The sequence below is a fragment of the Glycine soja genome, chromosome 4 (assembly GCF_004193775.1).
Source record: "Glycine soja cultivar W05 chromosome 4, ASM419377v2, whole genome shotgun sequence".
In the NCBI taxonomy this organism is placed as follows: domain Eukaryota; kingdom Viridiplantae; phylum Streptophyta; class Magnoliopsida; order Fabales; family Fabaceae; genus Glycine; species Glycine soja.
The window spans coordinates 9,804,227-9,831,649 of record NC_041005.1 but is presented as its reverse complement, the minus strand read 5'-3'; the positions used below and the strand labels follow the sequence as shown (position 1 = coordinate 9,831,649).

The 27,423-nt window shown below is 33.0% G+C and overlaps 2 protein-coding genes across 6 annotated transcripts; one reads left to right on the top strand and one right to left on the bottom strand.

Moving 5' to 3' along the window:
• The first annotated feature begins 1,140 nt into the window (after window positions 1–1,140).
• On the top strand, window positions 1,141–6,128 carry LOC114409304 (uncharacterized WD repeat-containing protein C2A9.03-like). 4 transcript variants are annotated; one of them, XM_028372716.1, is made up of 10 exons: window positions 1,142–1,340; window positions 1,427–1,594; window positions 1,678–1,764; window positions 3,264–3,312; window positions 4,440–4,574; window positions 4,658–4,768; window positions 4,854–4,945; window positions 5,024–5,129; window positions 5,234–5,320; window positions 5,412–6,125. In XM_028372716.1, exons 4-10 carry the CDS (start codon window positions 3,310–3,312, stop codon window positions 5,820–5,822), a joined length of 945 nt encoding a protein of 314 aa, XP_028228517.1. In that variant the 5' UTR covers window positions 1,142–1,340; window positions 1,427–1,594; window positions 1,678–1,764; window positions 3,264–3,309; the 3' UTR covers window positions 5,823–6,125. The 4 variants fall into 4 exon arrangements, with proteins under 4 accessions (XP_028228514.1, XP_028228517.1, XP_028228515.1 ...); XM_028372714.1 differs by having other exon boundaries at window positions 2,010–3,312; XM_028372713.1 differs by lacking the exon at window positions 3,264–3,312 and having other exon boundaries at window positions 1,141–1,340; window positions 5,412–6,128.
• A 5,444-nt stretch (window positions 6,129–11,572) lies between these two features.
• Window positions 11,573–14,362, bottom strand: LOC114409303 (transport and Golgi organization 2 homolog). 2 transcript variants are annotated; one of them, XM_028372712.1, is made up of 5 exons: window positions 14,212–14,362; window positions 13,904–14,087; window positions 12,873–13,079; window positions 12,049–12,240; window positions 11,573–11,960 (listed from the first exon to the last, which is right to left on the bottom strand). In XM_028372712.1, exons 1-5 carry the CDS (start codon window positions 14,292–14,294, stop codon window positions 11,955–11,957), a joined length of 672 nt encoding a protein of 223 aa, XP_028228513.1. In that variant the 5' UTR covers window positions 14,295–14,362; the 3' UTR covers window positions 11,573–11,954. The 2 variants fall into 2 exon arrangements, with proteins under 2 accessions (XP_028228513.1, XP_028228511.1); XM_028372710.1 differs by having other exon boundaries at window positions 11,600–11,977; window positions 14,212–14,361.
• Window positions 14,363–27,423: the final 13,061 nt, after the last annotated feature.

The following is a 27,423-nucleotide window of genomic DNA, read 5'->3' as shown; positions in this document are numbered from 1 at the left end:
AAGCTAAATAAAATTGAAAAAATATTGTATTTCTTTAATTCTTATTTTTAACTTTCTGTTATGGTCTTATTTTTAAATTTAATTTAAAAACAACTTATAATAATAATAATAATAATAAGTTGGATCAAACAATTATTGGCATTTAAAGTTAATGCATTCATAATAAGAAACATTTAGCAAATTTAAAATATTAATATATTTAGTTTAAAACATTTTAATTTAATACAAAATATAAATGTGTTTTTTTAAAAAATATTTTTATATGGAATTAGTTTCTTTTCCTAGATTGGAACGAAAAGGGGAGTCACGATTACTTTTCTTTTTTTATTTTTTTTATTTTCGGTGGTTTATTTTTTAAAATTATTTATAACTTAGTCTTTCATAATATAATAACTAATTTTATGTTAAAAAATATTTTTCTTTCTACTATTTTTTCTTTCATTTAAATAAATAGAGAAAAAAATCCTTAATTTTCTTCCTATTTTTTATACATCCAATCAGTATATCATATTTTTCTTCTATTTTATCTTCACACACACCTGATTACAGACAATGAAATTGTACTTAAAAAATATGTCATAAGCACAATTGAGTAATTATGAGAGATTTCTGCATATTTTTAATCTTCTACAAAAAAAAAAAAAAAACTTCCATAATGCAGTTAATTGTGTTTATAACACACTTTAAAAAAAAAAATCGGTTCACCGCTTTCAGCACATCTAATTCAGTGTTTCTCATTCATTCATGTTTCATAACAATAATTAGAGGAGATGAAGAAAAAAAAAAGTTTAGGACTCAATTAAATAAAACAAAATCAGGAACTTAATTTAAAATTTGATAAAAAAAAAATGAAAACGTGCTAATTAAACTAAAGAGGCAGTTAAAAAAAATTAAACTAAAAAGAGAAAAAAAAAAAACATTGGTGTCAGAGCCGTTATACCAATGAAAAGAAAATCCTGGGGCAAAGCCAACCCAAGGCTCCCGCGTTGGTTTGAGGAGAGAGTTTATTAGTAAACGGCAGAGACAGTAAAGTAACGGACGGTTGAATGGAGCCCACAGTGGGGCCCACCTCTCTCAACCTCCTTCTTCCTACTTCCTTCTCCTTCCCCAGCTCCCTCTATAAGTACATCACCACCACCCATTCTCTGTCTCTGCACTTTTCTTTTCTTTTCGCTAACCCTTTCCTCTCAACCATGGAGCACTTCAACAACGACGATCTCGAGTACGTTGTCGACGAGTACTACGACGTTCCCGATTTTGCAGTCGAAGACACCTCCTCCGACATTGTTCCTGAACTAACCTCCGATGTTGACTCCGACTTCGAAGACGAGTTTCCAACGGTAATCTAAACTTCCTTTTCTATTTTCTAACGCTGCGTTTCGCTTCATTTAATTTAATCGATTAATGAATGAGAGCCGATTAACAGAGTAATGCAAAGACTGATACCACTGCTTCCGAAGCCAGAAACGGGAAAGATATACAAGGAATCCCGTGGGAGAGGCTTAATTATAGCAGAGACAAATACCGCGAGACCAGACTCAAGCAGTACAAAAACTACCAGAACTTCTCTCGCTCTCGTCACGACCTCCGCAAGGTTTCTCTACTCACTCTTTTGGTTGCAAATCAATCAATAGTTCAATACCACTTCATAGCGTTTTTTCTTATTTTGGTTCGCAGGAGTGTTTGGAAGTGCAGAAGGGGGAGACTTTCTATGACTTCTTCTTCAATACCAGGCTTGTCAAATCCACTATTGTGCACTTTCAGGTAAAGCTTTCGTTCATCGCTGTTTATTATGTAGATTCCGGAACATTCGGATCATCGTTCATTTGCGATATTCTGCCTTTTACTGCTACATGTCGGCTATTATTATAATTAAATAACTTTAAACCATGAGCATGTGTTCATTGATCTGACATATCATCGTCTTTATTTTACTTTCGTAATTTTATTTTTTATTTTTATGAACTATTTTCATCAGATAAATGGATTTTTTGCTTTAATACGTGCAGGGAGTTCTTACTGTTGTTCGCAGCCATACCTGGCTGAGTTATCAGACTGTGAAAAGTTTTGTTATGCATAATTTTGCAATTCTAGTTTTGCAGGGCTATGTAATTATGTATTGTTCCTTTACACACGGACGGAGTTAAAGGCTACCTCGTTTATATAAGGATTTTAAAAAAATTCTCAGCCACTATGAATCTTCTTCCACGGGAACATAATATATTATGTCAATAACAACTCTATTCTGGGTTAAATTTGTGCAATGTCTAGATTTATTTACGAAAAAGAAATGAATCTTCTTTACGAAAAATTCTTGATGAAGATGCTTCAGCAGTTTCCTTATAATTTGCTGAAGGATTTTATGCCAGAATTTTATTCACCAAATCCTCATATTTTTGGGTAAATGTTTTGCAAGGATGCTTTTTTCTATCCGTTTTCACTTTGTTTGTTATTCAACTTTCTTTCTTAAAAAATAAAGGGAGTCAAATTTTCGAAAGAATTATCTCCAATAGACACCAGATATTCTTTTCTACAGACAAAAGACAGTTTCATGCCAATTTATGGATATGGATGCATCAAGGCTATGGTATGACTTGACATTCATAAAAAAATTGTTGATTTCCTGTGAACATATTGTGTTCCATCTGTATTAATGTGCTTACTTGAAACATAATGACGGTGCACACACAGCACCTATCTACATCCACGTGTAACACTTTGGATTAGACAAGTAGAGCCTTTTTCTATCGACTTTGTTCCATCTTTTCTCAGAACTAAAATGATTCTGTGTTGTATTATACCAATACTGTTTCAAAGTGGAACTGGCAGAGTCTTACTCTATTAAAGTTAGCCCACCTTACATTAATTTTAGTTCTGCGTTGATGTGCTTTCTTGTTGAATTCCCGGAGAGGAAAGCTTACATTGTTGACAGACTGTCTTGTATTCTCTTTTTTACTTTTGACAATGCAATTAGCTTTCATATTTACTACTGGTGTCACTAGGACTATAATATCGGTAAGTTCTGTACTTGTACAGTTGCAGAATATCCATTACAACTGCAACAGTACAATTACAATTGTTTAATAATTCTTAAGCTAAGGTGTCAATCCCATACCCTTATACAAGCATACATACATTCTTCTTTGTAATTGATATTTATTCGTGTAAGTAGTGGCTGTAGCATTATTTTTTTTTCTTCTGTAATTTTATTTATTGCTTAACCTGTTTTGCATTTGGGCCCTCTATTTCTCTCTTTATCTCAGCTTCTAAGGCAGGTGGAATGTGAGCAGCTTGGCAGGACCTAATATTATGGTATGATAGGAAAATATCTGACCAGAGGGCTCTAACAATATCTGTTATTAGTTGTGTTGATCTTGTCCTTGTCAAGAGAGGCCTTGCCTCTTCATGCTTCATGCTTAGCTGTATATTTCTAGGATCTTTTTGTCTATAGAATAGTTATCGTTTAATTACTGTTTACTTTAAGTTTTTTTTTCCTACTTTGATAGATGTAGATTTTACATTTAGCATTTATATGAAGATAACACATACTGCATGGAACTGTGGTTGTTTGATAAATTCGATAGTATTTAAGAGAAATTGCGATTCCACATCATCATCATAAAGTGCTTACTTTTATTTGTTAACAACATGTATGATCAAGTTTTCTTCAGAAGTTTTGTATTCTTGCCGGCCTTCCTATTGTAGATCATGAACCGTGCATGCACCAGTGATTGTTGATTTCCATGAAATTGCACGATTCGTTGTGTAATGATCATTGTGGTGTTTACACATGATTATAACCATAGCCTTTTTTTAGTTCTCTGCCTTCGTCTTCCTTGTTATCCCTCCAGAAATCAGAGTTATCATCTGTAGTTTGGCCACTGGCATGCATTATGCTTGTCTTTAACACCCCATTGGTTGACTTCTACATCTTGCAATAAAGGAAATGGCAAAGATAGAAAGTTCTTTCTACTATCTATAATTCTGTGCTTTAAGTCCAATGTCTTCTGCCACAAATACAATTCCTGTCATTTCAGCTCAGAAAGTAGCACTGCAGTTACTTCTGAGTGCATAATTTGCGTAACTAATTGTGGAATATAGAGTGCTAAAATTTGTTGCGCATAACACTGACCTTATACTATTTACACTAATCTAGGTCATGTACAAATGTAGACATACAAACTCTGACTCAATAACAATCACAGTACACTAAAACAATAATACCACAATAACATGGTATACTGTATACCCTACTCCTCTTACTTCTAACAGTTAGATTAATGTTTTTTGATAGAAATATTTCTAATCGAAGGGTCATGTTCAATTCTGGACCCCTTGATGCATGGAGTATATTGGTGGCTTGTTTACCACATCATATTTTTCTCTCTTCTTTTTCCCTGTTGGGTGTTGATATTGATGTCATCAATTCTTGTCTGCAGCTGAGGAATTTGTTGTGGGCAACTTCGAAGCATGATGTATACTTTATGCAAAACTATTCAGTGATGCACTGGTCCGCATTACTACGAAGGGGTAAAGAAGTGCTTAACGTAGCCAAACCAATTATTCCAACCCTTGTACGTAGCCCCACTTAGTTAATCAGATGCTTTTCATTTGTACTCAATGCATTGGATATGAGTGTTATTCTGTTCTTATGTAGAAGCGTCCTGGATTTTTAGCTCAACCTGTCTCCAGAGTGCAAATAAGCACCATGACTGTTAAGGAAAATCTGATGGTGGCAGGTGGTTTCCAGGGTGAGCTTATATGTAAGGTAGCGTTGATCATTATTCATTTCAATCTAATAATTAACTATATGAAAGCCCCCTTTTTAATGCGTGTGAATTTTTTTGGACCAGAATTTGAAACATCCTGGAGTTCTATTCTGTGGTAAAATAACTACAGATGATAATGCCATAACCAATGCTGTGGATGTTTACAGCAATCCTGCGTAAGCAGCTAAATGCAGAACTTTATGTTTGAAATTTTGTTTTTAGTTTAGTTTGTAACTGAACCTTCACTTTTGCAGTGGGTCATTGAGGGTCATCACAGCAAATAATGATTTCCAAGTTCGGGTTTTTGATGCAGAGAATTTTGCTTCTCTTGGTTGTTTCAAGTATGATTGGTCTGTTAATGTGAGTGTCATCAACTGATAAATATTCCTGTTACTATAGTCTTCATCTCTTAAAACACTTTTTTGGAAAATAGCAGTCATGTTTACATATTTTGGCCTTTGCAGAACACTTCTGTTAGTCCGGATGGAAAGTTGTTAGCTGTTCTTGGGGACAGTACTGAGTGCTTGATAGCTGATGCTAACACCGGAAAGGTATCTTCGATTTGCAATTGTTTTAAAGGTTTTATCGTCCTTAATGTTTAATATGATTTCTGATATTATATAATCTTATGGTATCGCCCAGATTACTGGGAGCCTAAAAGGGCACTTGGACTACTCTTTTTCATCAGCTTGGCACCCAGATGGACAAATATTGGCCACTGGGAATCAGGACAAAACATGCAGATTGTGGGACATAAGAAATCTTTCACAGTCTATGGCTGTGTTAAAGGGAAGAATGGGTGCAATAAGAGCCCTAAGATTCACATCTGATGGACGATTTTTGGCCATGGCTGAGCCTGCAGACTTTGTCCATATTTTTGACTCACATTCTGGTTATGAACAAGGTCAAGAGATAGATCTATTTGGCGAGATTGCTGGCATATCCTTTAGCCCGGACACAGAGGCTCTATTTGTGGGTATTGCTGACCGAACCTATGGTAGCTTGTTAGAGTTCAACAGAAAACGTCACTATAATTACCTAGACTCGTTTTGATGGAGTGGAGTGCATCAAGATGTACAGCAACTACTCCATGTGCATATCCACCAGAGGATTTCTCAAATAGGTTTGAAATATATATGGTGAAATGTTTTTCTAGGGTTATTTTTCTGTTGAATTTAGTGGAGAAGCAAGTTGTAAATTTTGGCTATAGGAAGCTATTTTTGAGATTTCTTTAATTTTGATTTTATTAGCGTTGGAATAGCTGATTAGTTTTTCCTTTGTAAGAATTTATTTGCTTGCTATTGAATATTAAAAGGTAATGAAATCAAGCAATATATTGCTTTAAAATTATTTTTCCAATATGGTCCTTCCTGTTCTTCGAATGTCTCGCCTTATAATGTTACCAGTTAAGATTTTGATGTATATTAGAATAATCATAAGAGATGGACTATTGACTTTTTTTTAAATATTTATTAAATTATTTCTAATTTTCATTTTCCAAACATTTACTTCTATTTACATATTGATTTTTTTGTTGTTATTTTCAACATTAACCCTCCAATTCTAGTATCATGCTGTAACAAAAATAAGGTGTTGCCGGGTTGTGTCTAATGCAAGACGAGGGATTAATGTGAAACTTTCAAATTTTAAAAGGCTTCTTCATAGAGTTTTTTTCTCATTAATTTAATTAAAATAAAATAAAATTATCAAGATTTATAAAGTAGATATTATAATAAATATTGAGATTTCAAACAACTTTGAATAAAATAATTTGATATTTGAGTTCCTTAACAAATTAAGATTTTAAGTTTTATTTTCGTCTTAAACATAAAATGATAACAAGAGTGTGTCCATATATTGATACGTTCAGTTAAAATTATTTAATATTTTTTAATTTAAATCAAGTTAATTCAAGAAATAATAATTACGAGTTGTCACTAAGTATTAATAGATCCATTAAGAAATATACCCTATCCTATAATAATAAACCATAAAATATAAGAGTGTAAATAAACAAATAACAACATTAATACCCTATCCTATAATAATATTAAATTTTGAACCAAAATTAAGAGTTTAATTTTGATGTATTGTTTGTGTAAGGAATTTTACACTTTTAGATGATAAAAAAATCATTACAAATATGATTTTTTAAAATAATTATAACAAAATAATTAAAATTAAACAGAATACTACTACATTCGAAGCGTGTAATACAAGGCATGTATGTATATATGTTTCCTTGACGGGTCAGGGCAGAAGGAAACAGATGCAGTACCGTCGACACCGGCAACATTGTGCTCATCTTAAATATCTATCCTATCACATACACACATTATGCTGAATTTTCTCTGGACTCTTCTAAAGCTAATTAGCAAAGACGACGAGTTTGGTATCCATTTATTAAAAGAATCATTATTTTACTACCGACCAAACACAAACGAAGATTTAATGTTCATTCGATAACGTTGAGGGCTCTGTCATGAAGCTTGAAGTCACTTGCTAATACAGGTCCCACTCCCATATGTCCCCATACAAAACAATATTTATTTTTACTTGTTCGCTTTTGATAATCCTATGATGTTATACAAATTGTCTGATTGTGTAGCTTGTCAATATGGCAAACAAATTAGATTATCATTTTCCCAAACAAGGTGAAGAGCAACACAAAAATTGCAGTTAGTATATACAGATGTATGTCGGAGGACCTCAAAGAACAACATCTTTGAATGGTAATAGATATTATATTACATTTATTGATGATTATTCTAGATTTTGTTAGATTTATTTATTTAAATCCAAGACTGAGGTAGTTAACATATTCTGAAAATATAAAACATTGGTGGAGAATCAAAGTGGTTGTAGGTTACGCATAATAAGATCAGATAATGGGAATGAATATGTAAATGACACCTTTTACAAATTTTGTGAAGAAGTTGACACAGAGCACCAACTCACTGTACCGTACACCCTACAACAAAATGATGTAAGTGAGAGAAAAAAATAGAAGTATCATGGAGATGACAAGGTGCATGTTATATGAAAAGGAGTTGCCAAAGAAGCTGTGGACAGAGGTTGCAAGCACTGCAGTATTTTTGCTTAATAGATTACCATCTAGAGTGCTGAATAAAAAAATCTCATTTGAAGGCTGGTTTGGTTACAAACCAGATTTGCAGAATATGAAAATTTTTTGTTGTCTTTATTTTTCTTTTGTACCATAGGTTAAAAGAGACAAGTTGGACAAGAAGGCAGAACCAAGAGTTTTTATCAGATACAACAAAAGCACTGCTACTCCAATGAACCAAAGGGAAAAATTCAATAAAGAGGACGGGGCTGATAAGGTAGAGGAGCATGATATAAAAAGTACAATAGGTTATTGTTTTAGCTTTGGTTCGGGTATGTTTTCTTGGAGTTCAAAAAAGCAAGACACAGTGGCTCAAAGCACAGCTGAGGCAGAATATGTGGCAACCACTACAGCTGTGAATCAAGCTATTTGGCTAAGACGTATACTTGCTAATTTACATATGGAACAAAAGGAACCTACACAGATTCTTGTTGATAATCAAACAATTATTTCCATTTCAAATAATCCTGTTTTTCATGGCAGGACTAAGCATTTCAAGATCAAGTTATTTTTTTTAAGGGAAACACACAGAGAAGGTGAAGTCAAATTAATTTACTGCAGAAGTGAAGATCAAAGTGCAGATATCTTAACAAAAGTTTTTCCAAAAGCTAGATTTGAAGTTTTAAGAAATAAACTAGGTGTCTGCAACCATTGAGGCAAAGAGGAGATTTGTTGAAACTGTGCCTACAATAACTACATACGTGGATGTTTTAGCTAATTTTTTAAATTTTAAAATTATTTATTGCTTAGGATATATTATTTAGGAGTTATGATTTTGTTCTTATCATATTAGAAACTTTTTTAGTCATGTCTAAATATAAGAGATTTTCTGTTTTGTATATTTGACTTTATCAGAGCAAATGAATAACACTTATGTATCCTTCCAAGATATATCTGTTCTTCTCTACATTGGAAGCGTGTAATACAAGGCATGTATGCATATATGTTTCCTTGACGGGTCAGGGCAGAAGGAAACAGATGCAGTACCATCGACACTGGCAACATTGTGCTCATTTTAAATATCTATGCTACACATACACACATTATGCTGAATTTTCTCTGGACTCTTCTAAAGCTAATTAGCAAAGACGACGAGTTTGGTATCCATTTATTAAAAGAATCATTATTTTACTACCGACCAAACACAAACGAAGATTTAATGTTCATTCGATAACGTTGAGGGCCCTGTCATGAAGTTTGAAGTCACTTGCTAATACAGGTCCCACTCCCATATGTCCCCATACAAAACAATATTTACTTTTACTTGTTCGCTTTTGATAATCCTATAATGTTATACAAAAAATTTATTTTACAACAAACAGTGTATATTATTAAACTAAATTGATCAAAGGGAAAATCTTGTGATCTTGTACACGCAGAGAAAGAGAGAGAGAGTTTACTACAATCTGGAAGCAACATACGCGTATGTATCCTGAAAGTGCCCCCTCAAAAGCTTTGCCTGCGTTTGCGTAACAAATGCCCAATTTCATACGCTGGCTAGCTACCACTCTATTTTTTAATATTTTTTGGCACCATCAGTATTATTAAATACAACCTGCTTATTTGTTAATTTGATTGTTAATTAAAGATTTGTATCTGTTCAACGGTCGAAGATATCAAAGCAGATAGCAAGTTATGTTAAAACAATGACAGGTTGTTCAGTTGAGCCCCTTCTGAAACCGACTCAACAACGTACAGGTGGTCATTTTCAAGAGATGAATGGATAATTTGGTATACTACGCGAGAAGGTGGAAAAATCTTCAACGTTGGGATTTAGGAATCAATCCCCCCCTGTACTGTATTTACCAACATTTCGTGTTTCCAACGTACATGATATACCCAAATGCCATTGGGAAGCTCCGAGTAACACCTAATGTTAGTTTACTGGTGTTCCATCTTGATTTGTCCATGTAAAGTTTTTCATTTTTATTTTTGCCATTTTTAAATTTAACTGTACTTGATGGTAACCAGAAAACAAAACTTGCTACTATGCTTTCATTGTCATTCGCGGTCTCTTATGTTTTTTAATAATTAAGTTTATATATTTTTAGAATCAAATAAATTTAATTTTTCATAACTTATAATTTACTTAATAGAAACATGTTTTCTTTGTGTCGACAGAAATGACCTTTTTTTATGAATATAATATGGATTTCTAGTTAAAAATAATGGCATAATATTAATATTTATTTTCATAAAATTTAGGAAAGCTAAAGATTATCTTAAAATGCAATTATGATTTAGTTTGTCGATCAAGAAAGATTTATGAAAAATAATTTATCTTTTTACTGTAGATACATAAATATTTTTTTTCTTTTTTGTGTGATGACATAGTTCTGACATTTTTTATGTTTGTGTATATAATAATTATAGTTCTTTATACTATTGTTATTGGCTGGCGTGCAATGTAAAAAAGTATATTTATTTGACTAATATTAATATATACACCAATGGATAATGAAATAATTTTAAAAAATTTATCAAATTTAGTGTAAAGAAATATGATAGCGAAATAGAAATGTGGATACACGGACACAACAACGCCCGTGTTTTTTGTTAGTTAACATAAGGAAAATGTATTTTCATTTGTGTTGACAGAAATATTTTTTGTTTATTAATACAGAAATAAATTTCTATCAAGAGCATTTTTGTAAAAAAAAAGTTGAAAAAATTGTGGTGTGAACTCAGAGAATAGCGTGTAAAAATAACAAGGCCAATAACCCTAGCAAATTATTGTAAATTTCAAAAGTATCCATGCTTATAAACATACGGATTCATAATTTGTAAGAGTAAGTTTACGGATTTATAATCCATAACACGTAATCCGTATACTAGCAATCCGTATGTTCATACGGATTGTCAATCCGAATTATGTGACTTTCAGGTTATTAGCACGACGTTCTAACCAGCTGAGCTAATATGTTAATTATGTTATAAAATAATTAATAAAGATATATATAACACTAAAATTTCTAATATATATTTAATTTGATCTAATAATGTATTTTTTTACATATATAAATTTTAAATAAAAATCATAGGTTTCATAAAATTTATATATGTAAATAAATTAATTATTAGACAAAAATTAATTATCACAAAATTTATTATGTAAATTTACATGTGTATTAAATATACATTAGAAAGTTTAATGTTATATATAACGACATTAATTATTTTATAATATAATTGACCTGTTAGTTTAGTTGGTTAAAGTATCGTGCTAATAACCTGAAAGTCACAAGTTATGAATCTATAATCTTACTCTTATGGATTACGAATCCATCTTACTCTTATGGATTATGAATCCGTAAGCTTATTCTTAAGGACTATGAATCCGTATGTTTATCAGCAAGGGTACTTTCGAAATTTACAGTAATTTGCTGGGTGTACTAGAAGAACTCTGGGTGCACGAAGCAATTGCCCCCAACTGATAGGTAGGCCCATTTGCAATAGGTCTTGGTCCTTTAGGTGCTGTGTTGCCAAGATGGGCTCATGGACCTGAGCTTTAAGAAGTTTTACATTTACCGGATAGTACATGGGGAAGTTTCTAGTATTAGCTAGCCTAAAAAGAGTAAAAAAATAAATAACACATGTAACGAAACTATTCAAACTAATATTACTCGAACGAGGAATGAAACCCTAATAAGAAAATGCATTGGTTTAGTAAAAGCTGGGAGAATTAAATTCCATTTGGCCGGTACAATTTTGTATGTTATTCATCATAAACTTTATTTCATTAGCTAATCTTCATACATGCACTCTGTTAGCCGTGCTAGCTTATTGACGGCATATCATTTCAATATCATCAATTACATAAATAAGAAGAGAATGGATCAATTGATTTTGATCCTTCCTCGTTTATGAGTGATGGAGTTTATTAATTAAGCATAGTAAAGCTAGCATTGTGCTATATATTACTTTTGCCCTAGGCTACTTCATCCGTGACATAGTTCAACTTCCCGATACGGAAATCGATAACATGTTCCTTCCACTTTGTGTCATCCAGATAAACCTCATAAAAGCTTGCTTCACCACTTGATCTTACGGTTAATGCAGCACTACTCCTAGTGCCATATAAACCCTGTAAGTCAAAGGTCATACATTCCATGATTATGATAGGAATAATTAATATGGATGCAATTCTTAACTTACCAGTGGTGTTTCTACTTCAACAAAAATGGAGCTCAGATTGAATTCCCAATCAAGTGAACAAATACGAGGTAGTGAGTTTTTGTCAGCTTTAACTGTGTCCTTCATTAGCTTTTGAATCACCTCCTTCACAGGTATCTCACCTTCCCCATGTTTGGCAACATGTTCTTTGAAACTGAATTCTAGGCGCAGAGCCTGCAAAAGGGGTAAAAATAAAATTAGAATTGCTTTGGTAGAGAAAATTTCAAAACATAACATACACAAGAATTAATTAATATTTCTAGTTGCCTTCGCAGAACGTAGAAATCTGATATAATAGCATTGATATTTTGCTGTGATCGACAAACTGTAATTATAGTGCCACGATTAAAATTTTAAACTAGCCACTAAACAAATCTGCCAAGGTATTGTTTTTCTGTCCAGATGTATCAAAAATGAAACATGAAAAAAAAAAAAACTATTCTTTTAGAAAATGACAATTTTTTTCTTCTCCCTACAACTCTCTCCGGTCTCCTCTAGTTTACTTTCTCCGTGGTTTGAAGCAAAGGTTTAAATGAATTATGTTAGCAATAAAGTCTCTTTAATATACTCTTTTAAACACACTAAATATTATTGAGTAAAATTTATTAAAAATCACAATTTTTTCTGACTTTGTAGTTTATATCCAGAAAATATATAGAATTCATGTTTGGGTGATTAATAATATAGAATTTAAACAAGAATATATAGTGTGTTGGAAAGACTGAAGGAATAAGTTAGGCAGTGTATTGTTAGCCCTCGTCTTAATATAAGAAGATGAAATGTAATAACTATATATATTAACTAACCTTATGCCATGGCGAATCTAACTTATCATTTGAAAGTACATGCAACCCTGGTGGAACCTCTTGAATGGTAATAGGTTGTCCCTTGGGCCTGTTGGAGATGTACACCATTGAATTCGAGACAATATCAGCCACGATTAAGTTGAACCCGTTGTAATAATGAGCCTCTGATTTTAGGCTTTCCGCAAATTCTTTCGGTTTTTTGCTGCTCTGCCATTATTCATCAACATGGATACAAGAAGCAAAAACGAATAAGTGAGGAAATATGAACCCATCACTTTGGAAGTTAATTTGACCAACTTATAATATGGATATTGGAAAGAATTCGGGTGTCTTAAGATGTAAAACAAAATGTTCCCTGATAGTAGTAATCATCATTCTTATTCTTTGTGCTGGAAATGGAAAAACTGATGCTATAGTTCTGTTAAAAGTGCATAAAAAAATTGAGAGTTTTTTTTTTTTAATCGCTGATATCATACAATTATTTTTAAAACAGGAAACATGCGTGGTTAATTTAAGTGAGTTAAAAATTTGGATTGAGGTGATTAGCTTACTGAATTTTTGTACACTAACTCAGTGAACAACCGTCATCACTTTTAAGTAAAGTATAAAACAATAATATGTGAGAAAACTTTATAACATTAATGTTAGTTGGCTTAAACTTATGTAAATTAGGTATACACAAAATCACGACAGATGGGGTTTAGGATATTGATGCTTTATTGATGTACCAAACGTGTCTGAGAGAATTAGATCCTCAATTATTTTGTCTCTTTCTCCCCTATTAAACATGCTTATCTCATTTCTTTTAATTTCTCTGCTGTTAGCCAGACAGTGAAGTTACAAGAATCTTGAGTCTAAGAAACGTTATTTGTATAACACTTATGCAACAAATTATGAAATTATACAACTATGAAGAAAGAGAGTGAAATATTATGAGATGTAACAAATGATGCTGTGAAAAAAGATAAACTCATAAAGTGTTAGTATTTTATGAGTTATTGTATGAACAACGCAGCTCGTACTAAATATACCTTGAGAAATAGTACGGGTAGGTCTCCACGACTTTTGGCCTCAGGGAGGGTATGAAGCTCCAAAACATTGGTGAGAAAAGCCACCCTTCCTTGTGTGGAACAAGCCAACCATGTTCCCATTGCTATTTCGTCCCTTCCTGCCAAAATATCACAATCTTCCCACCAAGACACTGGCTTCGTAGGCCTTCATCCAAATAATGATTATGTAAAAAATAATTATTATGTAAGTGCACGCATATTACACTAGTCATCAATTACAAAAGACTTTGTTAAAGGAAAAAAAAAATAGCAAGAGTAAGAAAGCTTGCCTATTGTGATATTCATCTCTGTTATTCAAAAGAAGAAAAGGGTACAGTGGGTGGCATTGCCAAAGAAACAAAGCTATACACATTGTTCAGAATTGTTGAGTTAGTTGGCTGCACCACTGACCGAACAGAACAATGTATATTGGTAGTTTTGTAAGTGACAGAATGAATGGCTTTATAGGCTACCAAGCTAATTAAGTTGGCAATTTTCATTTATCCATTTTTTTCATTAAATTTAAAGCAAGTAGCTAATTTTAACACACCACCGTTACACAACTAATGCTACATTTATGATCGAGGTGGAGGCATGACAAAGAATTATCTATTGTAAACAACCGATTAGTTTGGTTACAACTTATAATTCCTCAATTATAATCGTAGTCTTTATTTGATAGCTGCTTTATGTCCTTGCTCCAAGCTGTGAACTCTACAAGTTAGGATGTTAGGATCAATAGAAAATGTGGGGGCTCAAAAGGAGATCATTAAGTGTGCAAAAATTAAAATCTTCGAAAATTAATTCCCGGAAACTTGCAAGCTTTTCCAACCTTATCTTGTGAATGAGTCGTTTCAGTAACACAGCTCTCTAAAGTTGAACTGTTGAAGCATAAAAGATGACACCGAATTGATACAATTCAAGCTTAATAAGTTTGGGAAAAAGATTGTGGACACTCCTTGATCTAGACAATGAGATAAGAAGAAGAAAAATAAGTGACGTGATACGATAAAAAAAAAGAGAAGAATCTCAATTAGGTGTTAATGCTATTAGAGTGTCCAAATTTAAATTTGGGATTCTTAGTTTTGGTCTATCTTCAAAATCGAAGTCATTTGCTTTGCTAGCTTGTTTGAGACCTTGAGTTCTGATGGGGTAAGAGGATAGTTCCCTTTTTGTCTCCAAGGAAATCATAGGAGTGGAGCGAATTAAAAGCCATAAAACCTGCATTATAAGATTTTCTTGAATTGGTGGAGGATGATGTGCATGCGTGACCCAGTGAAACGTTCATAATTGGTTGGTTTAATTTAGCCGCTGAGAGGAGCATGTTGAATTTAATACAACTATAATTAGGACAGCTCTTCACTCCTACTTCTGATATGATGTTTCGGCTAGTCCTATAATAAGCCACCGTATTCGGAAGAAGAACCTAATCAAATGGTCACATGCAAGTTGTTTTTTTCTTAAAAAAATGATAATGAAGTTCAAATCACTTCATATATAAATGACTCAAACTCTGTTACTATGCGGACTCAATTATTATCATTTTTTAACCCAAGATATTTCTAAGCTAAAAATCAAATATTAATCTTTTGAGACATTAAAATTTAGTTAAAGAATCGATCTGTTTCAACAAATATTTTTTCATATATATAAATTTGAGATCAGATCCTTAATTACATATTTTAAAAAGAAAGCAGTTATTATCCACCAAGCCACACTTTGCTAATAGACTTACTTAAATTCAATGACATGGATATTACTCTGATAGTTAAATTGGAAAAACTTAATCAATTAACCTAAACGAATTGATATAATTTAGATGGAGCTTATTTCTTCAAATTTAAACTTTAAAGTTTAAATAAAAAGCATTATTTTAATTATTACAGTAGTATCATACATTAATTTGGGCAGCTCTTAGGCTAAATAGATGCCTAACAAAATGAGTTCAGCTCCTTTAAAATATAATAATGCAGTATTTAATAAAGTAATAAAATTATTGATCTATATAACATTTAAATTATAGGCCTTATCAAACTTAATTCATTCCTTACATACACTCACATTGTTTCCAACTTTCCATTTCATTTACTGTGAAACATAATAATAAAATATTTATAGATGTTTAAATTTTAATAAATATTGATTTTATAATTCACTCAAAAATGATATTAAACGATTTTTTTTCTTAAATTAAATATGCACAAACTTATTATCATTTAAAAAATGTTGTTTATTATATATGTTGTTAAGTATTTTTATTTCTTTTATTTGTAAATAATATTATTTTGGAAAAATGAATAAATTATCATTAAAGTATCTAATTAACAACATGATGTAACATGATTAATAGGTAACCTTATCCTTAAGCATGTGATCATAGATTAAATTCATAATCTTTATGCATAAAAAATAGTTGTTAGGAGAAGTCAACTCCTTAATTAAATCAATCTCAATATCTTGAGGGATTAATCTTTGATTCTTTGTTGATTGATATCAGAGTTCACAAAAAAAAATAAATCTAATTCAACCCATTTTTTGTTTGACAAAAAAAAATGTTAGCTTAAATTTTATTATTAAATGATGAGTGACATCAATCAAATTTAGTGATTTTTAACAAATTTTAATCATTTATAGAGAAATTGTTGTAAAGGAAGTGGCAAAGAAAATATTGATGACATTTCTCAATTTATTAAATAAATTTCTTAATTACTACAAAAGTTAGTTAATTTTACTTATATTTGATTCTTGAAGGAGTACTATTTAGAAAGTAATTTTATCCTAAATCTAAATTGTCATTCATTAGAACTTGATATAAAAATAAAATAAAAAATATCATTGGAAATATACTCTTAATTAAATAAAGAACATTTTGAAGTGATTTTATTAAATAGGATAAAATAATTAAAATTTACAGTACTTATGTTTTATAGTGTTAGTTTTGGTGGTGAAAAATGTTTTCTAATTTGTAACATTCCAAGTGTCAAACACCCATCTTAATTTCCAAATGTAAGTGTGATTTATTTAAGGGATTTGTTGACCAGTTCTTCGGATGTTGGTTAAGGAAAAAAAATATTTATTACATAAATGATAAAATAATATAAATCACATAATTTTTCATCTTTTAATAAAAAACATTTTTTTTAATTTTTTAACCAATCTCCTTAGAACACTAGTTAATATTTGTGTTTATTTAATCATTCAATTAATGATGGCATTTACTTTAACATTTAAATTGTCTTTTTAGGTAAAAATTATCATAAAACTTCATTGATGAAAATTCAAAACCAGGTACTATTAATTAATTTACTTTTATTATTGTCTGAGAATTTTTTTTTAAAAAAAATAATTATTTGTTCAACTATCCAAATTTAATCTTTGCGATACATTCTTTAAGTATGTGTTTAGTATAATTTTGTTTTTTTTAGAAAATCAATCATTTCTAACTTACTCAAAAAAAATTATTGGTGAAAAAATTAATTATTGAGTAAATCAAAATTTTAATTTCTGTATTAGATATATTTTTTTAATCAGCAAATAATTACAGTTTTATAATATATAGGAGATAGATCTAAAACCATTGTATTAAAGCGATATTGATTGGAGGGACCAAAGTGATAGTGATTCTCAATGAATGAATGGTGAAATATATACAAGATTGTAGTGAGGAAAACTTCACAAGAAATTAACAATCTTTAACCGTATAAGCTACAACGTACGGGTCCGTGAGTTGTCAATACCCTCTTGAGTTGGAATATAAATATCCAACTTGATAATATTTGATCAAAGTAGCTTGGTTAGGAAGTTTGCAAGCTAATATATTTTTATAGATATGAATTAATATGAGGAAATCAGCAGAAATGTGATCCGGGGTTAAATGACAGGCGATATCAATGTATTTGGACTTATCAAAGAAGTTGGGAAGTGAGGCTAACTGAATAGTAGAATTGTTAACACAAAACAACATTGCTGTTTGAGGTAAAATTTCAAAATCATCGACGATTTGCTTCTACGACCAAAAGTGTTCAAGAGCGGTTGTTGCAGTGGTTCAATATTCAATGTGTTACATGTGCTCACGGGTCTAATAACCAGTTACCCTAGTCAACATCTGCATAATTAAGCAGAAATAGTGAAAGAAAGTTGAACTAGAAATAGAAGTAATTGCTGCTTAGGATATTATTTTGAATTATGTAGTTGGTGATGAACTTCTTGTAAGTGAAACATTTGAGGACTAACCATGTATTTTGACTGAGCTTATGAATTGAATAATGTCAGCTCTCACAATAGTAAGATATATGATGTGACCAATGATCCTCTTACAAGCATAGATGTTAGATAAAGGATCTCGTTCAGAGACATGGAGCTTAATTCCAAGATCCATTGGTGAACTATAAGGCTTAAAGGCCATGAAACCTGTACCTTCAAGCAATGGCATGGTGTATTTTCGTTGAAAAAGGAAAATGTCGTTGGACAATCTAGCAATATTAATCATTTTCATAAATGGATTTCCAATTCATCAATTTTTTTTTCATCTGCTAACAAGTTTTTTCTTATTAGTTTCTCTCCTTGCGAAAAGAAATCGGGCTATTCAGGCCCGTTCCTTCCTCCTAGTCCAACCTCTCCCATTGCAGTTGGGTCTTTTCTAGGTGCACCCAGCAACATTGCTGGTGCACCCAACAATATTAAATAATCCCCATTTTGCCCCTCTGATTATTTTCTTTAAAAGGAAGCTTGTGGTCCCTCCTCGCTTACGGTTTTGGCTTTGTTTTTTTGCGTTTTTTTGCTGTGGTCCCTACTAGCTTACCTTTTAAGTGTCGTTTTTCCGGTGTGGTCCTGTTGTTGTATTAAAGTGTGGTTTTTTGAAGCTGTTAGAGGGTTAGTGTTGCTATGTAGTTGGAACGTGCTGTTTTCATTTCGACTCGATCGAGGTATAAAGTGTTCTTCGTTTAGCTTTTTATGGAAGAAGCTTTTCCTAAGAAATTTGAACATACGGAAGAAGTTCTTATGTAGGATTCATATGGAAGAACTTCTTCCGTAATGCAAAAGTTATACATACGGAAGAAGTTCTTCCGTATAAAGCATACGGAAGAACTTCTTCCATAGTTTTAAAAATTACTTCATTATGGAAGAACTTCTTCCATATGAATCCTACGGAAGAGCTTCTTCCATGGAGCCCATACGGAAGAACTTCTTCCGTAGTTGTAGATAAACAACTGTGAAAGAACTTCTTTCGTATGGGCTTCATGGAAGAACTTCTTCCATAGTTATAAAAATTACTTCATATGGAAGAAGTTCTTTCGTATGAAGTATTTTTTTTTGTTTTTCTTTTTTTAAAGATTAAATGTTAATATTTTTAATTTGGTAACATTTTTAATTTTTTTATGCCATATTTCATCAGTTTGTGGATAAATGGTGAATTAGGATAGATTTATAAAGTATGTAGAAGATAAAATTAGTTGGTAGTTTCTGTATCATGTATTAATTTGACAATTTATTTAGGTAGTTATGATGTTCAAATTAGGTTGTTAAATGTTGAATTAGTTGATAAAATTAGGTAGTAAAATGAATTAGTTGATAAAATTAGTTGATAAATATTGTTAGAAGTTTTTTTTGTGAGTTTATTTGTGTAGTAATAATGTTGAAAATAGGTAACAAAATGTTTAATTAGTTGGTATTTTTTGTATGATGTATTTATTTGACAATTTATTTAGGTAGATAGTTACGATGTTCAAATTTGGTAGTAAAATATTGAATTAATTGATAAAAATTAGGTCGTAAAATGTTTAATTAGTGGATTGTTAAAATGTTGAATGAGTTGATAGTTATAGTTTGAATTAAGTTGTGGACGATGCATATTTGTTTTTTTTTTGAGTTTTCATTAAGATGGACGAAGATCAATGAACGTATGATAGTTCGATGTACGAAGAATTTGATATGGATTTTGAAGATGAAGAACAATGTGGTGTGAATGAAGGACATGTTGATTGTTCAGACGCTTTTAATACTTCTCAGGTAATGATGTTCATTAGTTTCAGTCGTTTGGTTGAATGTATGTTTTGTATAAAAAATAATATGTGAGGGTTGCTTTATAGGTCTTTGGTACTCGAGATGATATTTTGCTGTGGACTAGATCTGTTGCCCATGAAAACGGGTTTGTTGTAATTATTATTAGGTCTGACACAGATACTGGTCGTAGAGAAAGAAGTTCGTTTGTGTTAATTGTCTGTGAAAGAAGCGGTCAATACAAGTGTAGGAATAAAGAATTTGTTAGAAGAGACACTAGTACTAGGAAATGTGGTTGTCCCTTCAGGTTGCGTGAGAAACCAGTGCGTGGAGGGGAAGGTTGGATGGTGAAACTGATTTGTGGGATGCACAATCATGAATTGGCCAAGTCCTTAGTTGGACATCCATACGCCGGGCGATTAACGAAGGTTGAGAAGAATATTATTGAAGATATGACAAAGTCGATGGTGAAACCAAGAAACATCCTTCCTAACATTGAAGGAACACAATGCCCACAGTTGCACCACAATCAAACAAATTTACAATGCAAGAAGTGCATATCGTTCTTCAATTAAAGGAGTTGATACTGAAATGCAACATCTAATGAAGCTTCTCGAACGTGACCAATATATTCATTGGCACAAATTAAAGGATGAAGTTGTGGTGCATGATCTGTTTTGGTGTCACCCAGATGCAGTGAAATTATGCAATGCATGTCATCTGGTGTTTTTGATAGACAATACCTACAAAACAAATAGGTACAAACTCCCACTGCTTGACATTATCGGGGTGACACCAATGGTGATGACTTTCTCTGCTACTTTTGCATATCTGGAGGGTGAGCGTGTGAATAATATTGTATGGGATTTGGAACGATTCTGAGGTCTATTTTTACGAAAAGATCGCCTCTCTGGTGTTATTCTTACTGACAGAGACCTAACATTGATGAAAGCAGTGAATATTGTGTAGAAGCAAGCTTCATGATGATGAATCAAGTTGATTCAAGTAGTTTTAATGATGACAAAGATGATGACAAAAAGCCCAAAGAATGATTTCAAGATTGAGTCAACAAGTTCAAGATCAAGTTTAATTTCAAGTTTCATGAGAAGAAATCAAGAAGATTCAAGAATCAAGAGAAGTTTGATTTCAAGATTCAAGAGAAGAAATCAAGAAGACTTCACAAGGGAAGTATTGAAAAGATTTTTCAGAAAACAAACATAGCACAATTTTTTTTTCGAAAGAGTTTTTCTCAAAATTTTCTAAGTTACCAGAGTTTTTACTCTCTGGTAATCGATTACCAGTTTCTTGTAATCGATTACCAGTGGCAAAGTTTGATTTCAAAAGCTTTTAACTGAATTTGCAACGTTCCAATTGATTTTTAAATGGTGTAATCGATTACAATATATTGGTAATCGATTACCAGTGTATCTGAACGTTGAAATTCAAAATCAATTGTGAAGAGTCATATGCTTTCATAAAAAGCTTTGTGTAATCAAGTACATGGTTTTGGTAATCGATTACCAGTGACAAGTTTTGAATAAAAATCAAGAGATATAACTCTTGCAATGGTTTTCAGTTTTTTTCCCAAGGTTATAACTCTTCTAATGGTTTTCTTGACCAGACATGAAGAGTCTATAAAAGCAAGACCTTCATTTGCATTTGACGAACAATTTTTTTTACAACTTTTGTACACAACCTTTCTAATATACTTTTGAATATCTTCTTCTTCTTTTCCCTTTGCCAAAAGCTTTCAAAGTTTTCTGGTTTCCAAACCTTGTTCTTTCACAAAAAACAAAAGTGTGTTATTCATCTTTTTCTTTCTCTTCTCCCTTTGCCAAAAAGAATTCGCCAAGGACTAACCGCCTGAATTCTTTTTGTGTCTCTCTTCTCCCTTTTCCAAAAGAATGAAGGACTAATCACCTGAATTCTTTTGTGTCTCCTTTCTCCCTTTTCAAAGAATTCAAAACGACACAGTCTGAGAATTCTTTTGATTCTTCCCTTTCCCTTAAACAAAAGATTTCAAAGGACTAACCGCCTGAGAACTTTATCTTAACACATTGGAGGGTACATCCTTTGTGGTACAAGTAGAAGGTACATCTACTTGGGTTGTTGTAACTGAGAACAAGAGAGGGTACATCTCTTGTGGATCAGTTCAAGTGGAGGGTACATCCACTTGGTTGTTCAAAGAGAACAAGGGAGGGTACATCTCTTGTGGATCTTTGCTTGTAAAGGTTTTTACAAGGTTGAAAAGAAATCTCAAGGACCGCAGGTCGCTTGGGGACTGGATGTAGGCAAAGGTTGTTGCCGAACCAGTATAAAACTCTTGGGTTTGTCTTCTTCTTCCCTACACTCTTTAATTTCCACTGTGCACTTTAATTATTGTTTTTACTTTTGGTTAAAGTTTCAATTACTGTTCTTTACTTTCTTAACATTATAGTAAAAGCCTAATTGAATCTAGTAACATTAAGAAGGATAGATTTTTAATTAGTAAAGGTTTATTAATAATTAATTCAACCCTCCCTTCTTAATTATTCCGAGGCCACTTGATCCAACATACTGTGTTTTCGGAGTGTACCAACTTGTTGTGCAGGTTTCACATCAACAAGAATGTAAAGGCCAAGTGCAAATCTTTAATCGGCCAAAAAAATGCATGGGATTATGTGATGGATACCCGGGGTACTCTGGCAAATTGTCCTTCGGAACAACAGTTCCCTGAGTGCCTTCATAAGTTTGAAATGACTTCTTCACCATGGCCGATGTTCATCGACTATGTCTATGAAACGTGGATTATCCCACACAAGGAAAAATTTGTTACGGCATGGACGAACAAGGTGATGCACCTATGCAACACAACAACAAACATGTATTAAAATGTTCATTGGTTGTAGTATGGGTTAGTAGTAAATGCATGTATTTTTTTTAACCGTTTCTTGTGTGTTTTTAATGTAGGGTTGAATCTGCTCATTGGTCTCTGAAAAGAATATTACAGAATAGCCTTGGCGACCAGTGTAGTGTTTGGGATGCCATGAACAACATGATGACGCTGCAACACACTCAAATTAAAGCATCCTTCGAAACAAGCACACATTTCGTTGGACATGTATATAAAAAAACCTTATTCAAGAGGCTTCTTGGAATGGTTTCAAGATACGCTTTAAATGAGATTGCTGCTGAGTTGGACAGCGTACAATATTTTGACAATGATTCCTCTTCTTGTGGTTGTGCTATGAGATCCACGCACGGTTTTCCTTGTGCATGTGAGCTGTCTAGGTATATTGTTGCTAGCATCCCTCTGGAATCGGTCCATATGTTTTGGAGGAGACTTTATTTTTCTAACCAAGGGTTATGTGAGGCAGAAGTCAGCATCAACAATGAGATAGAGACCATACGTAAAAGATTTAAGGATGTTGATGTTGGCGGCAAAGTTACTTTGAAGAGTAAACTTCGAGAAATTGCATACCATGAGGAAAACTCTATGTTTCCTCCTCCGTCCAAGGTCAAGACTAAAGGTGCACCGAAGAAACCGATGAAAAGAAGCGAAAGATCCACAAAGCGTGATCCATCTTATTGGGAGTACGTTGATGCATTTCATTCTGTTTAAAGCAGCAACACTTTAGTGAAACGTAGTGCATCATCTTATGAACCGCCGAAACCAACAAGGATCATCCTGATGTTGTTTCAATTTGTGCCTTTTATCCAGGGTTTCATTGAGGATTTTGTGGATGTCAAAGTGGACGGTAACTATGGATATCGTTCCATTGACGCTTTATTAGGTATGGGCGAAGAATCTTGGTCGATGGTCCGCAACGAATTGATCAAAGAACTTGGCAAATGGTTGCATGACTACATCAACCTCTTCGGTGGCACACAGAGATTCGAACAATTAAGGATGTCGCTACATGTTGATGGGTTCTCCCATGTATGTTGTATTTGTGATTTTTTTTAAAAATAAACAAAGTTTTAAAATAATTACATGTGTATGTTTCTTTGATTCAGGTTAGTGTGGACAAGTGGATGGATATAACAGACATGGGATATGTCATTGCATCTAGGTATAACGTAATCATTGTATCGTTATCCCGACAACAAAGCATGACATTTTTTCCTTTGAGAAGTCAACCACCACCAAATTATTCTATGCATCGCATGATATGTGTCGGTCACATGTTTGGAAATCATTTTGTTCAGGTACATTGAAGATAATTATTCTAATTTTTACAATTATGCAATGGCTTGGGTCGTTCATTTGAGTTGATAATGTTTATTCACGTACAACAGGTTTATCTGAAAGAGCATTGTCCTTTACCGCCTGTAGCGTTGTTTTGGTCAAGCAATTCTCTTCCTCAGGCAAAACAGTGGCCAACTGCATATATTGGTAGAATACAACAATACATTAGCCATTAGACAACTAGAAGAGAATATGTGGACCTAAATGAAGACTGAATGTAATTTGTTTTATAATAATGAATCATTAGTTGTTAATTAATTATTGCGTTATGGAATAAATTTGTTTGTGCATCTAAAATAATCTACACATGTATGATACATCATTGTCATAATTGACAACACATAATGAAATGCATGCTTTATAAAGTCTGAGCGTGACATGACAAATGACTTACCTGACAACACGTTTTGATGCACGATAAAGCTTCTTGAGGCCATATTAGTTTACTTGGGAACATAAACACGAAACATGTTCACGCGTGTGAATTTTTTTTTAAAACAAAGTGAAGCAATCTGTCGGTGATCTATATATATGACACACGACAACTCGCTAACAGAATCACACATCTACCTGCTTTCACATTCTCTCCCAATTGTTACAACAAAGTATGTCATTCTTAGGAGAAACAAGCAGTCAGACGATTGTGAACTCAAGGTTGGGTTTCATTTTTTCAAATGGATCAATTATTTACAACGATAGTGGGGTTTACTTCCAAAGTTCCACTCCAGTGCTCATTCGAGTACCAAACAGTTGTGACCTTGCAACGTTGAAAACCAGATTACACATCACCCTTAATCTAACCCACAAACAATTTTTGGATGAAATTCACTACCGGCAGCCAGTCATAAAGACAGGTAGCTATTTTCGCTTTCAATGTATGCAATTGAAAAATGAAGACGATGTCAAAACCATGTTAATGTGTATCAATCAATTTTCGTGTGTTGGTCCAATTGAATTGTTATGCATTGTTGGTAGAACACCAGATGGAATATTAAACTTACTTGAACGCACTATGACCCATACTCATGACACGCTCCTGTATTACAACGGGAGGTGGAACATGCCACGCCAGAACAACTTTGTAGGTTGCGTGTTCACAGGAAAAAATCCAAAGAAATTTGAAATTCCTTTAGGATGTACCATCGATGAACTGAAGGATTTGGTAAAGCAAGTTGCACCTAAAGGGATTCCTCCTCATGGAATTCACGAATCACAAACGGTAAGGCGATTGTTTTTTCGGCAACCAGGTCATTTTGAGAATTCAGATAAAGTTATAAAATATGAAATTATTGAGCTGAACACCAACGATGAAGTGTTGAAGGTGTTAGTATAGTCTAACTACTGGAAAAAATTTGGGCTAATAGAAATTTTAGCTGTTTTTACTAATCATGTTATGGAAATGGAAGACGACGTGACTACGTCGCTAAACGACTAAATGGAAGGTTTATTTTTTAGTTTTTCATGTAAGTTTTATCTGTTTACAGCGTGTTTCAATTCCAGAATAAAATTGAATGTATTGTTTGAAAAATGCCGAACAGGGATACTTAGACATATTTGAAGGGTCCAAATCCATTTTTTTTAAATTTTGTGCTTGATTTTTGAAGGCCTATTCGATGGAACCGGTTCACGATATTATTTTTTTTGAGTTCTTTGACGTCCAGACTTCAAAGAAAGTACTCCTCGAATGTCGTCATCGACTCCCACGTAATTTTTAAAAAATGCCGAACAAGGGTACTTAGGCATAGTTTGAAGGGTCCAAATCTTTTTTTTTTTATTTTGTGCTTGATTTTTGAGGGCCTATTCGATGGAACCGGTTCACGATATTACTTTTTTTGAGTTCTTTGACGTCCAGACTTCAAAGAAAGCACCCCTCAAATGTCGTTATTGACACCCACATAATTTTTAAAAAATGCCGAACAGGGGTACTTAGACATAGTTTGAAGGGTCCAAATCCTATATTTTTTTATTTTGTGCCTGTTTTTTTAGGTCCTATTCGATGGAACCGATTCACAATATTATTTTTTTTAGTTCTTTGATGTCCAGGAAATAGAAAAAGCGCCCCTCGAATGTCGTTATCGACGCCCACATAATTTTAAAAAAATGCCGAACAGGGGTACTTAGGCATAGTTTGAAGGGTCCAAATCCTTTTTTTTTATTTTGTGCTTGATTTTTGAGGACTTATTTGATGGAATCGGTTCACGATATTGTTTTTTGTTTAGTTCTTTGACGTCTAGACTTCAGAGAAAGTGCCCCTCAAATGATAAGAGAACACTATTGGAGGGGCACTTTCTCTGAAGTCCGGACGTCAAAGAACTAAAAAACATAATAATATCGTGAACCGATTCCATCGAATAGGCCCTCAAAAATCCCCATTCAAAATGAAGCTAGCTGCTAACCTCTATAGTGTCCTCTTGTCATTCTCAGAGGCCGCGTGTGGGTACTCCTTGTCTTTGATATATCTCTTGATATCGAAATACCAAAGTTTGCCATCCTCTATCAAACAATAGTGAGCAGGCTCACCGTGAATCTAATTTCTATACATGGCAAGTCCCCATGAGGGCTCACCTGGAACATAGATGAGAAAGTAGCGAAGGCATTAACCATTTGGTTTTCTTCTCTAGGAATGTGATGAAATGATATATCATCAAAGCATTCCATCAATTCTCTGATGTAGGCCTGATAAGGTATTAGCTTATGGTCTTTGATTTCCCATTCACCCTTCAACTGATGGATTATCAATGTTGAATTCCCATACACCTTGAGAAGCCTAACCCTAAATTCAATCGTTGCTTGGATCCTCGTGGCGGATGCTCCATACTATGCCATATTATTTGTGCAATCAAAACATAATCTAGTTGTGAAAGGAAAATATTTTTTATCTAGCAAGACCAACACTGCTCTACATCCATGCCCCAATACATTAGACGAGCCATCAACCTCACTTTCATAATCAAATAGGGCCATGATATCCTCATCAGGGAATTCAGGATGCATAGGCTGATAATCTTCTATGGGTTGCTGAGCCAAGTGATCAGCCAGAGCGCTCCCTTTAATTGTCTTTTGAGTGACATAAACAATATCAAACTATGATAATAACACCTACCATCGAGCTATCCTCCCAGTGAGAGCGAGCTTTTTGAATATGTATTTGATTGGATCCATTTTGGATACCAACCGAATAGTGTAGTCAACATATACTATCTCAAGCGATCTGTTGCCCATGTCAATGCACAACAAGTTCTCTCCAACAAGAAGTAATTCATTTCACATGTAG

What these genes read in the sequence shown, in the direction of transcription:
- LOC114409304 (XM_028372713.1), top strand. Translation starts at nt 1,194, where the DNA reads ATGGAGCACTTCAACAACGACGATCTCGAGTACGTTGTCGACGAGTAC. An exon ending in CCACTATTGTGCACTTTCAG is followed by an intron (nt 1,765 to 4,439) that starts GTAAAGCTTTCG and finishes TCTTGTCTGCAG; the next exon opens with CTGAGGAATTTGTTGTGGGC. An exon ending in GATGTTTACAGCAATCCTGC is followed by an intron (nt 4,946 to 5,023) that starts GTAAGCAGCTAA and finishes TCACTTTTGCAG; the next exon opens with TGGGTCATTGAGGGTCATCA.
- LOC114409303 (XM_028372710.1), bottom strand. Translation starts at nt 14,294, where the DNA reads ATGTGTATAGCTTTGTTTCTTTGGCAATGCCACCCACTGTACCCTTTT. An exon ending in TACCCGTACTATTTCTCAAG is followed by an intron (nt 13,080 to 13,903) that starts GTATATTTAGTA and finishes GAATAATGGCAG; the next exon opens with AGCAGCAAAAAACCGAAAGA. An exon ending in TAGATTCGCCATGGCATAAG is followed by an intron (nt 12,241 to 12,872) that starts GTTAGTTAATAT and finishes CCCCTTTTGCAG; the next exon opens with GCTCTGCGCCTAGAATTCAG.